This window comes from Curcuma longa, unplaced genomic scaffold (assembly GCF_044706935.1).
Source record: "Curcuma longa cultivar G26 ecotype Majalengka, Jawa Barat unplaced genomic scaffold, ITB_CL_G26_1.1 contig_21887, whole genome shotgun sequence".
NCBI classification, from domain to species: Eukaryota; Viridiplantae; Streptophyta; class Magnoliopsida; order Zingiberales; family Zingiberaceae; genus Curcuma; species Curcuma longa.
In genome coordinates, this window is record NW_027431761.1 from 1 (window position 1) to 12,956 (window position 12,956).

Consider the following 12,956-nt stretch of genomic DNA (forward strand, 5'->3'; position numbering starts at 1 on the left):
CAATTATAACTAAATGAAACTTTTTTGACGTATTTAAAAATTCATAAAATAATTTTGAATATTTTTAATAAATAAATAACTAATAAACTAAAAAGAAGCTTACGCTCTCGAGAGGGGAAATGACTGATGCGAGGATTTAGGTCTCATCTGAGCACCGGAAGGAGATGGTCGCGCCTCAATCCATGAAGGGATCCGTCTCCCAATCTCCCCCACTCAGATAATGGGGATGAGCTGCGCGATCTGATGCAACGGTTCATGACGGCGCTTGCCGAGTTCTCCCAACGCTTACCCTTTGATGCTGACTTCCAGGTTCCGGATCTTCTTGCATCTCTCAAATTTCGACTTTATTTTGATTTGATTTTTTTTTTGGTTTTTTTTGAGTGATCATTTGATACTGTGCTATCACGGTTAGGATATTTCATGAAAGCTCTCGACTTGGCTGTCCTGATGGTACGAGGGATTGAATGCATTAGAGGGGAACAAGTTGGCTTTTTCTGCAATGTTACGCCCCGGGAGACGGCTTTCCGAGAAATTTCGGCAGCATCTCCCCTGTAACAATTGACTTTCCCTGAATACATACACATATAATAATCCATAACAAGCTATGGATATATATATACAACAAAATGGAAAGAACAAAGTGATCAACACATCACAGATACACATAAAGTGACCCACACGGTCACTAATAGCATCACCAAGTATAATATCCTACACGCATGCATATCCATCCATCCGAAAATCCGTATAGATAACTCATAACGGAAACCAAAAATATATCGAAACAGCGGAAAACCAAGTACTCAAGTGGAAAACTCATCGAGAAGTCCAATAAGTCCAAATACATGTATGCTGTAAAGTAAATAAACCAAAACACAAGATTCAGGACTAGCAGTGCAGCTCTCCAGACGACATCAACCTGAAACAGACATACAGGTAAACGGGGTGAGTTCCAAAAGAAACTCAGCGGGTATCTAGCAGATATGTGTATAAAAGCTATCAACAGTAATAACATGCTGTACAGTCTACTGGAAGGTAAATAAGGTAGAAAACTGAATAACAGTAGATCTGTACATACCAGAGTCCGATAAACAATAGTAAGGTGAAAGGAAATCCCCAAACCAACACATAGGTCTCCTGTATATGCATGTCATCCAAGTGCATCAAACAAGTGCAACAATCACAAACAAATGCAATAGTGCAGTATGCACATGGTGCAATGCATGTCCTGGTCACCCCTGACGCCAGTCAGATCAGTCACCCCTCTAGCGGTGAGGTCGCGTGGGAACTAAAGCCCGTCTGAGTACTCATCCACAGTGGTGAAGTCGAGTGGGTAGGGCTGTGACCTCTGTGCACTCTGCCGTCACCGCTCCTGCGTGACCGAGTGGACAGGATGTCCTCGAGGTGTACACCTATCCTGGTACCCAAATCATAAGTGGGCGAGCAAGCTCTCATCTCCTGGTCACAATGACAGAGGAGGGATCCCTGTATGCTACCACGCTACGAAACCACTATCCTGGGTGGCCTAGCGGAGCTCCTGTCAGGGCAAGTATGCACCAACCTAAAGGTTCCACTAACCCATGAGTGGAGTGTGTGTGTAAATCATATACGAGTGACGGGCTCAAACTGTGCTACCACTATAATAGGAGCGACTCGACTAAAATAGGAGCAGGAGCAGATGATCACAAGACATGCAATTACACACACCCTTTGGTTGGTAGCCCGCATGTAACTGACGCCGGACTCAACAACAATGGAATCCCGCACGTCAGTATGCAATATATGCAAGCATGATGTATGACACTAGTCCATGCATCATATATCCAACTACATATCCATAATATGGTCCATGCACCACCTATCCAACTACCAGTCCATGTCATATGCTCCAATAACCATAATGCTATAAAGTCTCATGTCTATCATACCATACGGAATAAGATAAACCAAGCTAAAGCATATGAACAGGTATCAGGTGGTGTCAAAATCAATAAGTGATCAGATAACCAAACATGGCAAAGGTATCAGATGATATCAAGATAACTGACTACTGATATCCACAATATGGAAAAGTATCCGAATACTATCAAATAGCACTAATAACTGGTATAGAAAGCAGATCATGGTATCAAGTGTGAATCAATACGAACAGGATCATGAATTACTGATAGCTAGCAATTTACACATATCAATAAAGACCTATCTATAAAAGATAAGTCAAGGTACCCGCCTGCCAAGATTGGTTGCGTGTAATCGCAGGGAAATATAGATATCCGCAACCGATCAACAATCCAATCAAAGTCCTGCAATTAAAGAACATAAATATATACCTAACAAGTTAGCTAATCCTTACCCAGAGCCCACTATCAAGCCAACTTAATCTAACCATCCCAACATGCTCAATGAATTCCAACTCCATAGCTAATCTAAACAATAAACTAGAACCAATTAATCTCACCTCAATTGGTCGGTGCCCTAGAAGCCAACTCAAATTACTATCCAAATCTGAACCAAGTTTCCTCTTCCTCCACACTTCTCTTCAGCGGCAGAACCCACCAATAAATCAGACAAGCTTTGTTCAGGGAGCTCTGGAAGCAAGAACACAATCAAGATCCAAATAACTTCAACTCCTAAACCACAAAAACTCAAATTCAATGAAATCTATCCTTACCTTTCCTCTTCTTGCTTGCGGCCGAGTGCTTCCTCAAGCTCCGATCGGCAAAACCCAAACACCGAACTGTGGGAAGGAAACCATCAAGATCCAAGCAAATGGAAAGCCATCCAAAATCTCGGAACTGAACAAAACAGAACCCTAGCTTGCTTCTCAACTTACCTCTCGGCCTCCTCTTCCTCTTGTGCCGCGGCCAACACCGAAAGCAACAATCCACCACTCCAATTTCTAGATCTGAAATCAAACTCAGATCCAAGGAATCTGAAGATCCAACTCAAAGCATTTTTGGTTCGCTTGGTTCAGGGGTCAAACGACCTCCGATTTGGTCCAAACAAGTTTTGTTTGGTTCGTCTTCGCGAGACGAATCTTTTCGTATCCATGGCAAAAATTTTTCGGTATCTTACATCCTCCCCCACTAATAAAAATTTGGTCCCCAAATTTTCGTTATTTCGAACAGCCTATACTAACAACAACTAAGTAGTATATATATGCTGAACATGAAACGAAACGAAACCAACTCCCATACCTCAGGTAAACAAGTGGGGGTATCGAGCTCGCATCGTATCCTCAAGCTCCCAGGTAGCCTCCTCGTCAGTGTGATGCTGCCATCCGACTTTGACAAGTCGGACTGTCTTGTTCCGCAACTGACGCTCCTGGTGATCCAAAATCCGTACCGGAACCTCCTCGTATGTCGCATCAGGCTGAACAGCGACTGATACATCAGATAAAATATGTGCTGGATCCGGTACATACCTACGCACATGGATACATAACTATATCATGAACTCCAGCCAATGATGGTGGTAGAGCTAGACGGTAAGATACATACCTACGCAACATGGATACATGGAATACATCATGAACTCCGGCCAATGATGGTGGTAGTGCTAAACGGTAAGCCACTGCTCCAACTCTCTCCAGGATCTGGAAAGGTCCAATATAACGCGGAGCTAGCTTACCTCGGAGGCCAAATCTCTTCACCCCTTTCGTGGGTGAAACTCTCAAGAAAACATGGTCACCAGTAGAGAACTCCAAGGGTCGTCGTCGCCGGTCAGCATAACTCTTCTGGCGATCCTGTGCCTCTGACATCCTACGTCTGATAATACGGACCAACTCTGCCTCGTGCTGAGCTCTCTGGGGTCCAAGCAGCTGGGCCTCACCAACCTCCTCCCAAAGTGTAGGTGTCCGACAAGGCCTACCATACAACGCCTCAAACGGTGCCATCTGAATAGCCGAATGATAGCTGTTGTTGTAGGCGAACTCCACTAACGGTAAATGATCCTCCCAGCCGCCCCCGAAATCCATAACACATGATCTCAGCAAATCCTCCAAAGTCTGTATGGTCCGCTCAGACTGTCCATCTGTCTGTGGATGGAACGCTGTACTAAATCGGAGCTGCGTGCCCATGGCCTGCTGCAGACTCTGCCAGAACCGGGACGTAAACCGGGGATCTCTATCTGATATGATACTCAACGGAATACCATGCAGTCTGATAATCTCACGGCTATATAGCTCTGCCAGTCGATCCAGAGAATCAGTCTTCCGGATCGCTAAGAAATGTGCGGATTTGGTTAATCGGTCAACGATCACCCAAATCGCGTCATGGCCTCGTCGTGTCCTCGGCAATCCCACCACAAAATCCATCGTGATATGATCCCATTTCCACTCAGGAATGGGTATCCTCTGTAATAATCCAGCCGGTCTCTGATGTTCAGCCTTCACTTGCTGACACACAAGACATCTAGCTACAAAATCCGCGATGTCTTTCTTCATGCCATTCCACCAATAGGCCCGTCTCAAGTCTCGGTACATACGGGTCCCGCCTGGGTGGATAGCAAAACGAGAGCGATGAGCCTCCTGAAGTAACTCCTCTCTGACTGGGTGAGACTCAGGAACACATAATCTACCTCGGAAATATATCACGCCCTCATCATCTCGGGTAAACTCAGTCTGCTGTCCAGAGGATATCTGACTGCTAACAAACTGAAGATGCTGATCACCAGCCTGAGCCTCTCGGATCCTCGTCCTGATCGAAGACTGAGCAACCATAGTAACCAGAATACCCTGCTCTGTCTGTCTCTGCTCCTCAAGGCCCAACTCAGAAAATCTCTGAACTAACTCTGTGACCAACACTCTGTGACAAGCCAAAGTCCCTCTGGACTTCCTGCTAAGTGCATCCGCAACCACATTGGCTTTCCCTGGATGGTAGCCAATAGTGCAATCGTAATCCTTCAGGAACTCCATCCACCTCCTCTGTCGAAGATTGAGTTCCTTCTGGGTAAACAGATATTTGAGACTCTTATGATCGGTAAGAATCTCAAATGTAATGCCATACAAATGGTGTCGCCAGATCTTCAAAGCAAAGATGATGGCGGCCAACTCTAAATCGTGTACTGGATAGTTCTTCTCATGCTCCTTCAACTGACGAGAAGCATAAGAGACTACCCGCCCGTGCTGCATCAACACCGCGCCCAAACCCTGAAGAGATGCGTCGGTGTATAATACAAAACCATCCTCTCCGGAGGGTAACACTAGTATGGGTGCTGTCACTAGCCTCCGCTTCAGCTCCTGAAAGCTGGTCTCACAATCCTCGGTCCATAAAAACTTCACGCCTTTCCGAGTAAGACGTGTCAATGGCATCGCAATGCGGGAGAAATCCTCAACAAATCGTCTGTAGTATCCCGCTAAGCCCAGGAAACTGCGGATCTCCTGAACTGTCTTCGGCTGCTCCCAACTGGTAACAGCCTCGATCTTCTGGGGGTCTACTGATATACCGCCACTAGAAACCACATGTCCCAGAAAACCGACTGATGATAACCAAAATGCACACTTGCTAAACTTCGCATATAAACTGTGTCGTCTGAGAATCTCCAAAACTATGCGAAGATGCTGTGCATGTTCCTCCTCGGAACGCGAGTAGATCAAGATGTCATCAATGAAGACGATAACAAACTGATCTAAATACTCCAGAAAAATGCGGTTCATCAGATCCATAAACACCGCTGGAGCATTGGTAAGCCCAAATGGCATTACCAAAAACTCGTAATGACCGTATCTGGTACGAAATGCCGTCTTCTGAATATCTGAATCTCTGACTCTCATCTGATGATATCCAGATCGCAGATCAATCTTAGAATACACTGATGTGCCTCTAAGCTGATCAAATAAATCCTCAATCCGTGGTAAAGGGTACTTGTTTCTGACGGTCACTGCATTCAGCTGTCTGTAATCTATGCATAACCTCAGAGTACCATCTTTCTTTCTGACAAACAGCACTGGAGCACCCCACGGTGAAACACTCGGTCTGATGAAACCCCGATCCAGTAACTCTTGGAGCTGGACCTTTAGCTCGTCCAACTCCCTCGGTGCCATACGATACGGAGCTTTCGATACCGGTGCTGTCCCCGGAATCAGCTCAATAGTAAAATCCACTTGCCTTCTGGGAGGCAAGCCTGGTAGCTCATCTGGAAATACGTCTGGATACTCTCGAACTACTGGGACGTCTGAGAGCTGAGAGCTACTGCTGCTGTCACTACTGATCATAGATAAAAGAAAACCCTGACAGCCATGTGACAGAAGCTTCTGCGCTTGCATCGCAGAAATCGTAGATATACCGTCGCCTCTGATGCCAGTGAAATCCCACGAGGGTTGGTTAGGAGGTCGGAAAGTAACCACCCTCGCCTGGCAATCAACTGTGGCATGATAAACTGTCAACCAATCCATGCCAAGTATGATATCAAACTCAATCATATCGAGTACTAACAAATCCACTGTCAATACCATGTCACCAAAATCTAACGGACATCCTCTAACCTCCTGTGTGACCTCTAATCTATCCCCAGAAGGTAGGGATACTGTCAACTGCTGCTGTCTAAGTGTAGGTAGTCTACCAATCTCCCTCATAAAGTACGAGATATAAAGGAATGTGAACTACCAGTATCTACTAACATATCAGCCGTAAATGCATATAATAAAATCGTACCGCGGAAAACCGATCCGTCGGCTCGCTGTGCCTCCTCCCTGGTAACCGCATGAATCCGTCCAGTCTCTGGCAGTGGTGGGGGTGGTGGCGCTGCCAAAGGCTGCTGCGGCTGAGTCTGAGTCGGATACTGAGCCTGATAGGAAGGCGGTGCCGCATACTGAATCGGAGGCTGATAAGAAGTCTGAGCCTGATATATCACCGATGGCTGAGGCTGTGTCTGATACTGCACCGGTGGCTGCGGCTGTGTCTGATACTGCACCGGTGGCTGAGGTGGGTACTGCACATACGCCTGATACTGCGGTCCCGAAATGGAAGTCTGGGATACTGTATAATCTGTGGAGTACTCCTGTCCGCGAATACCATACGCAGCAACTGCAGGTGGAGCAGTCCGCTGCTGACGATGCGTAGAGTGAGCCTTCTGGCTCCCTCTCGGTGCTCCTGTATGACTAGCCTGTCCTCCCGGTGTGGAAGTACCTGGAGCACCACGCTGAGCCCTCAACGAACAATCTCGGCTCAAATGTCCTGGCAGTTTGCAAGTATAGCAAACTGACTGCTCCAGAGAACAAGCTGATATAACATGATCCTTGGACCCACAACGAGTACAATAACTGTCACCGACCGGCGGTCTCTGGTCCTGACGAGAGGATCCCGAGCGTCCCGTCGATGACTGTCCTGATCTCTGGTGCCTTGCCCGAAGGCCCAGAACCACCCTGCCTCGACTCTCTACGACTACGCTGCTGCTGGCCCCCAGTCTGAGGCTGCTGAGTCGGTGCTGAATCCTGTACTGACTTCTTTTGTTTCTTCTTATCCCCAAATGCTCTCTGCTGAGCAGACTCAATCAGCAGAGCTCTATCCAACACCTCCCGATAGGTGGAAATACCTAAACCGGCCAATCTCACCTGTAAATGTCCATCCAATCCCTGAATAAACTGTAACATACGGGATCTGTCCTCTGCAACCAACTCAGGACAGCATCTGGCTAAACGGTTAAATTCTGCATTGTACTCCATCACTGTACGACCCTCTCTGTCTGAGGCTCTGGAAATCCTGGCGAAGAGTCATCTGATATGCTAAGGGAAAATACTGACTATCAAACATCTCTCTGAATCTCGCCCAAGTGACCTGCTGCTCACCCAGCATAGTACGCTGAGTGTCCCACCAGATCTCCGCCTCATCTCGCAGATGATATGCGGCTAACTCCACCTTCTCCCACTCAGTACACGCTGTATAGTAAAAGGTACGCTCCACTGTCTCAATCCATGACTGCGCAACTCTGGGGTCCGTCCCTCCATGAAATAAAGTGAATCTGCTCTTCAGCGCATTTGCTAGCGCTGGAATCCGAGCCCGAGCTGCCACAAGATCCGTCGGACAAGTCGAGTCCACCACCGGAACTGGAGGAATCGCAGTGGTAGGTACACTGACGGTGCACTCGGAAACCCTGGAGTAGGTACTGCTGCATAACCCGGAGTAGACGTCGCAGGTGGAGGAACTGCCTGAAAAGCCACGTGCACTGCTGGAGTGGGTACTACCGGAGTAGGTATCACTGGAGGTACCGTAGTGGCTGCAGGGGGTATGTCAGCGCCCACTGATGGATCTGAAGAAGAAGAAGCCGCATGTGAAGGTTGTCCCTCCGGTGGATCAGCCGTCACAGCATCGTGTCTCCTCTTACGAGGTCGTCCACGTGGTCCCCGCCCACGTCCGCGCGAAGTAGTACGTCCTTCGCGAGGCATATCTGTTTAAAAATATTACCCCACATATTACAATCCGTATCAAATTTGAAACCAACAAATTTTACCTGTTGCTGTCTGGAGATGTTCTGCCACTGCTTAGTCCCATAATCTGATCACAATATGACTCCGAAAAATTCGTAAACACCGAAACGCAAAACCACAAATCCAACAAGCCGGAAAGAACGTAAAACTACGCTCTGATACCAACTAAAATTGTTACGCCCCGGGAGACGGCTTTCCGAGAAATTTCGGCAGCATCTCCCCTGTAACAATTGACTTTCCCTGAATACATACACATATATAAGAATCCATAACAGGCTATGGATATATATATACAACAAAATAAAAAGAACAAAGTGACAATGTGATCCACATAAAGTGACCCACACGGTCACTAATAGCATCACCAAGTATAATATCACAACCACGCATGCATATCAAATCCATCCAAAATCCGTATAGACAACTCGATAATGGAAATCAAAAATATATCGAATCAGCGGAAAACCAAGTACCAAAGTGGAAAACACATCAAGAAGTCCAATAAGTCCAAATACATGTATGCTGTAAAGTAAATAAACCAAAAACACAAGGTTCGGGACTAGCAGTGCAGCTCTCCAGACGGCATCAACCTGAAACAGACATACAGGTAAACGGGGTGAGTTCCAAAAGAAACTCAGCGGGTATCTAGCAGATATGTGTATAAAAGCTATCAACAGTAATAACATGCTGTACAGTCTACTGGAAGGTAAATAAGGTAGAAAACTGAATAACAGTAGATCTGTACATACCAGAGTCCGATAAACAATAGTAAGGTGAAAGGAAATCCCCAAACCAACACATAGGTCTCCTGTATATGCATGTCATCCAAGTGCATCAAACAAGTGCAACAATCACAAACAAATGCAATAGTGCAGTATGCACATGGTGCAATGCATGTCCTGGTCACCCCTGACGCCAGTCAGATCAGTCACCCCTCTAGTGGTGAGGTCGCGTGGGAACTAAAGCCCGTCAGAGTACTCATCCACAGTGGTGAAGTCGAGTGGGTAGGGCTGTGACCTCTGTGCACTCTGCCGTCACTGCTCCTGCGTGACCGAGTGGACAGGATGTCCTCGAGGTGTACACCTATCCTGGTACCCAAATCATAAGTGGGCGAGCAAGCTCTCATCTCCTGGTCACAATGACAGAGGAGGGATCCCTGTATGCTACCACGCTACGAAACCACTATCCTGGGTGGCCTAGCGGAGCTCCTGTCAGGGCAAGTATGCACCAACCTAAAGGTTCCACTAACCCATGAGTGGAGTGTGTGTGTAAATCATATACGAGTGACGGGCTCAAACTGTGCTACCACTATAATAGGAGCGACTCGACTAAAATAGGAGCAGGAGCAGATGATCACAAGACATGCAATTACACACACCCTTTGGTTGGTAGCCCGCATGTAACTGACGCCGGACTCAACAACAATGGAATCCCGCACGTCAGTATGCAATATATGCAAGCATGATGTATGACACTAGTCCATGCATCATATATCCAACTACATATCCATAAGTATGGTCCATGCACCACCTATCCAACTACCAGTCCATGTCATATGCTCCAATAATCATAATGAGGTAAAGTCTCATGTCTATCATAAACACCGATACAGAATAATATAAACCAAGCTAATAGCATATGAACAGGTATCAGGTGGTATCAAAATCAATAAGTATCAGATAACCAAAACATGGCAAAGGTATCAGATGATATCAAGATAAATGAATACTGATAACCACAATATGAAAAAGTATCTAATACTATCAAATAGCAATAATAACTGATATCAAAGCAGATCAAGGTAGCAAGTGAAATAATATGAACAGAAACATGAATTACTGATAGCTAGCAATTTACACATATCAATAAAGACATATCTATAAAAGATAAGTCAAGGTACCCGCCTGCCAAGATAGGTTGCGTGTAATCGCAAAGAAAATCCAATAATGTCCGCAACCCAATCAACTCCAATCAAAGTCCTGAAGAAAGGTCTCACCTCAGTCTAGACATGCCCTAGATCTGCTCCCTTTTCTTCTTCTCTGTTCCCTCACGGCAGAAACCCAAAACAGGGCTGGTCCTTCTCTGCGTTCTTACCCGATCCAAGCACCAACACCCACCTCAAAGTCAATCGGTGATGGACGGCTTGAAGAAGGAAGGAAGACAACGCAAGAAGCTCCGAAACCTCTTCTTGCTTGTGCTGCCGTAGCTTCCTTCAACCTTCCATCGGCTCGCCCCAACTCTGTGGAGAAGAGGAATCCAATCCAGATCTAAGGAACTTGAAGCCATCCAATGAGATTCAACTCAAGAAACCGAACAAAACCCAAAACCTAGCTAAGTTCCTTACCAATCGGCTTCTTCTTCGCTGGTTCGCCGTCGCCCCAAGCCGCCAACGTCACAGCTCCGATCGCCGACTCATTCAGCTCCCAGCTCAAGCGTTTGGCCAGCGCCCCCTTTTTGCCTCACCGATCGACGGCAATCCGCACCAGAGCCGCTGCCGCCGCGATCGACGAAGAAGCAGAAGAAGCGAAGCAACGGAAAACGCGATCGGGAGAAGCCATGCAGAGGAAATCGCGATTGAGAGCTTACTGTAGGTTTCTTATCGGATTCTCAGCTAACGGGTTAAAGGGTTTAAAACCTTACCCGATATCCACTAATCCAAACCAGCCTAACCCAACTCAAGCTCAAGTCCAATCGGCTGAACTTGACTGAACCAACCCAGCCTAAACCGGCACTGTAGCAAACCGGTTTGACTTTGGTTTGCTTGGTTTAGGGGTCAAACGACCTCCGATTTGGTCCAAACCAGTTTCGTTTAGTTCGTCTTCGCGAGACGAATCTTTTCGTATCTATAGTAAAAATTTTTGGTATCTTACAAGCTTCATGGTTAAATAGAGTTTGAAATTTTATTTGAATTATATGACAATCAAATGATGCAATTATTTATTTTATCACTGTGTCTGATGATTCATAGTAGCATTAATTTGGTATTACGTGCTTAATGTAGCAAAGATAAGAATGCTATGACAGATTCATGTAGTTGCTAGATATGATAGTTGTAGCTCCAATAGATTATAAGATGCAAGAAAATATGTTATGATGGCATGGGCATGCCCAAGGTGGTTTCGTGAATGCTACAGTTAGAAGAGTTAGATTGCCTATAGTGAGAGGTGTAAAGGCCAAAGAGGAGTAGAGAAAAAATAGTAAATATAATAAAAATGACTAAACCGATTTAAGTGTCACCGGTGATATAATTTTCCATTGAGCTCAATGGAGACATAAAATTGATATAACATACCCCAAATTGTTGGGACAAACACAGATTGACAATGATGATGGCGAATCTGAAATGAATTGGTGTTACATGTATAGCAGTCAGGGAAGTAAGATATATATGAATTAGGGTATGTATTGGGAGGCGATCCAATTGTTTGTAACTGTTCTCTAACTCATATTTTTGGCTATGGGCAGTGTTCAAAGAAAAGAAAATCAACTCTATACCTTGTGTATCATTACCTCTATACCAGCTAATAACTTCATATCTATGTCATATACTTGTTCTTTTCTGTGCATAGAATCTTGTCAAGTATTCTACCTTGTTTATGCATGCACATATAAAAAACTATTTTTTTGACTTTTTATACGATGGCATGGTGAGAGATCTTTGTTATAATGACTCAAGTATGTACATTTTTTTTACTTCAGAAACTTCGTTCTATCACATCACTTGCTACTCTCGCTATTACACTAATTTTTGCATGGAAGCTTTTGAGAACAGCTCCAGAACAACAAATAAGGCAGCGTAGACGACCTTCCACATCACCTAACTTTTCTACTATCAACTTGCATCCAGATACAAGCATCCAATCCTCTGCAATTTGCTCATACTCTGGAATTTCAAGAGAACAAAGATCTGTGAATGAATTCTTCCAACCACTAGAGGTACTTTTAGCAATTTCAACTTTAAGTATCTATCATTGACAACTGTTGCCTAAGGCTTACCATGGTGATTGAATTTTGCAGCTATCTTTGGAGCAACTAGTGCGACATAGGTTGAATGAAGGTCGAAAGGTGATTGTTAAAATTTGCATTTTACCTATTCAGTAATGTTTCTATTTGGTTTCTTGTTATTTATTAGTCCTGTAACCTAATTTGCTTAAATCTGAGTTAGGTTTGCTGTCAGAATGCATTGTAAATTGACATTGCGAACAATTTAAGAATATTTAATAATACTGTGGACCAAATTATGCCAGTGAATATGACTTGATTTATCATTTGATGTTTCAGTGATTGGACCATACACTGGACTGCTATTTTAGGAAAAGGTGATACCCATTTTTTTTTAATTGCCATGGGGCCTGACAAAAAATTTCAAAGATGATTTTAGTTTCCACTAAGAATTGAATTTCCTAAGAATCCCACTGTGTGGGTTGTTGAGGATAAAATATTATGATTTATCTCTATTGTCAAACTCTCTTTATCACCTTAATGGTAGTGAAGCTTTTAGGCTTGGATCTTAAGATCGTGGAATAAATAA

The 12,956-nt window shown here is 44.9% G+C and overlaps 1 protein-coding gene and 1 pseudogene across 1 annotated transcript; one reads left to right on the forward strand and one right to left on the reverse strand.

Annotated features, from left to right (window-relative positions):
* Positions 1–195: 195 nt before the first annotated feature.
* LOC141817780 (peroxisome biogenesis protein 22-like) lies at positions 196–12,727 on the forward strand. The gene is made up of 4 exons (XM_074705407.1): positions 196–309; positions 12,125–12,361; positions 12,443–12,490; positions 12,707–12,727. The coding sequence occupies exons 1-4, from the start codon at positions 244–246 to the stop codon at positions 12,707–12,709; spliced, it is 354 nt and encodes a 117-aa protein (XP_074561508.1). The 5' UTR covers positions 196–243; the 3' UTR covers positions 12,710–12,727.
* LOC141817781 (uncharacterized) lies at positions 6,571–8,489 on the reverse strand (annotated as a pseudogene).
* Positions 12,728–12,956: the final 229 nt, after the last annotated feature.

Excerpts from the sequence above, each read along its gene's own strand:
- LOC141817780 (XM_074705407.1), top strand. The coding sequence starts at position 244 with ATGCAACGGTTCATGACGGCGCTTGCCGAGTTCTCCCAACGCTTACCC. Across the intron at positions 310-12,124 it reads CCTTTGATGCTGACTTCCAG|AAACTTCGTTCTATCACATC; the intron begins GTTCCGGATCTT and ends TTTTTACTTCAG. Across the intron at positions 12,362-12,442 it reads AATTCTTCCAACCACTAGAG|CTATCTTTGGAGCAACTAGT; the intron begins GTACTTTTAGCA and ends TGAATTTTGCAG.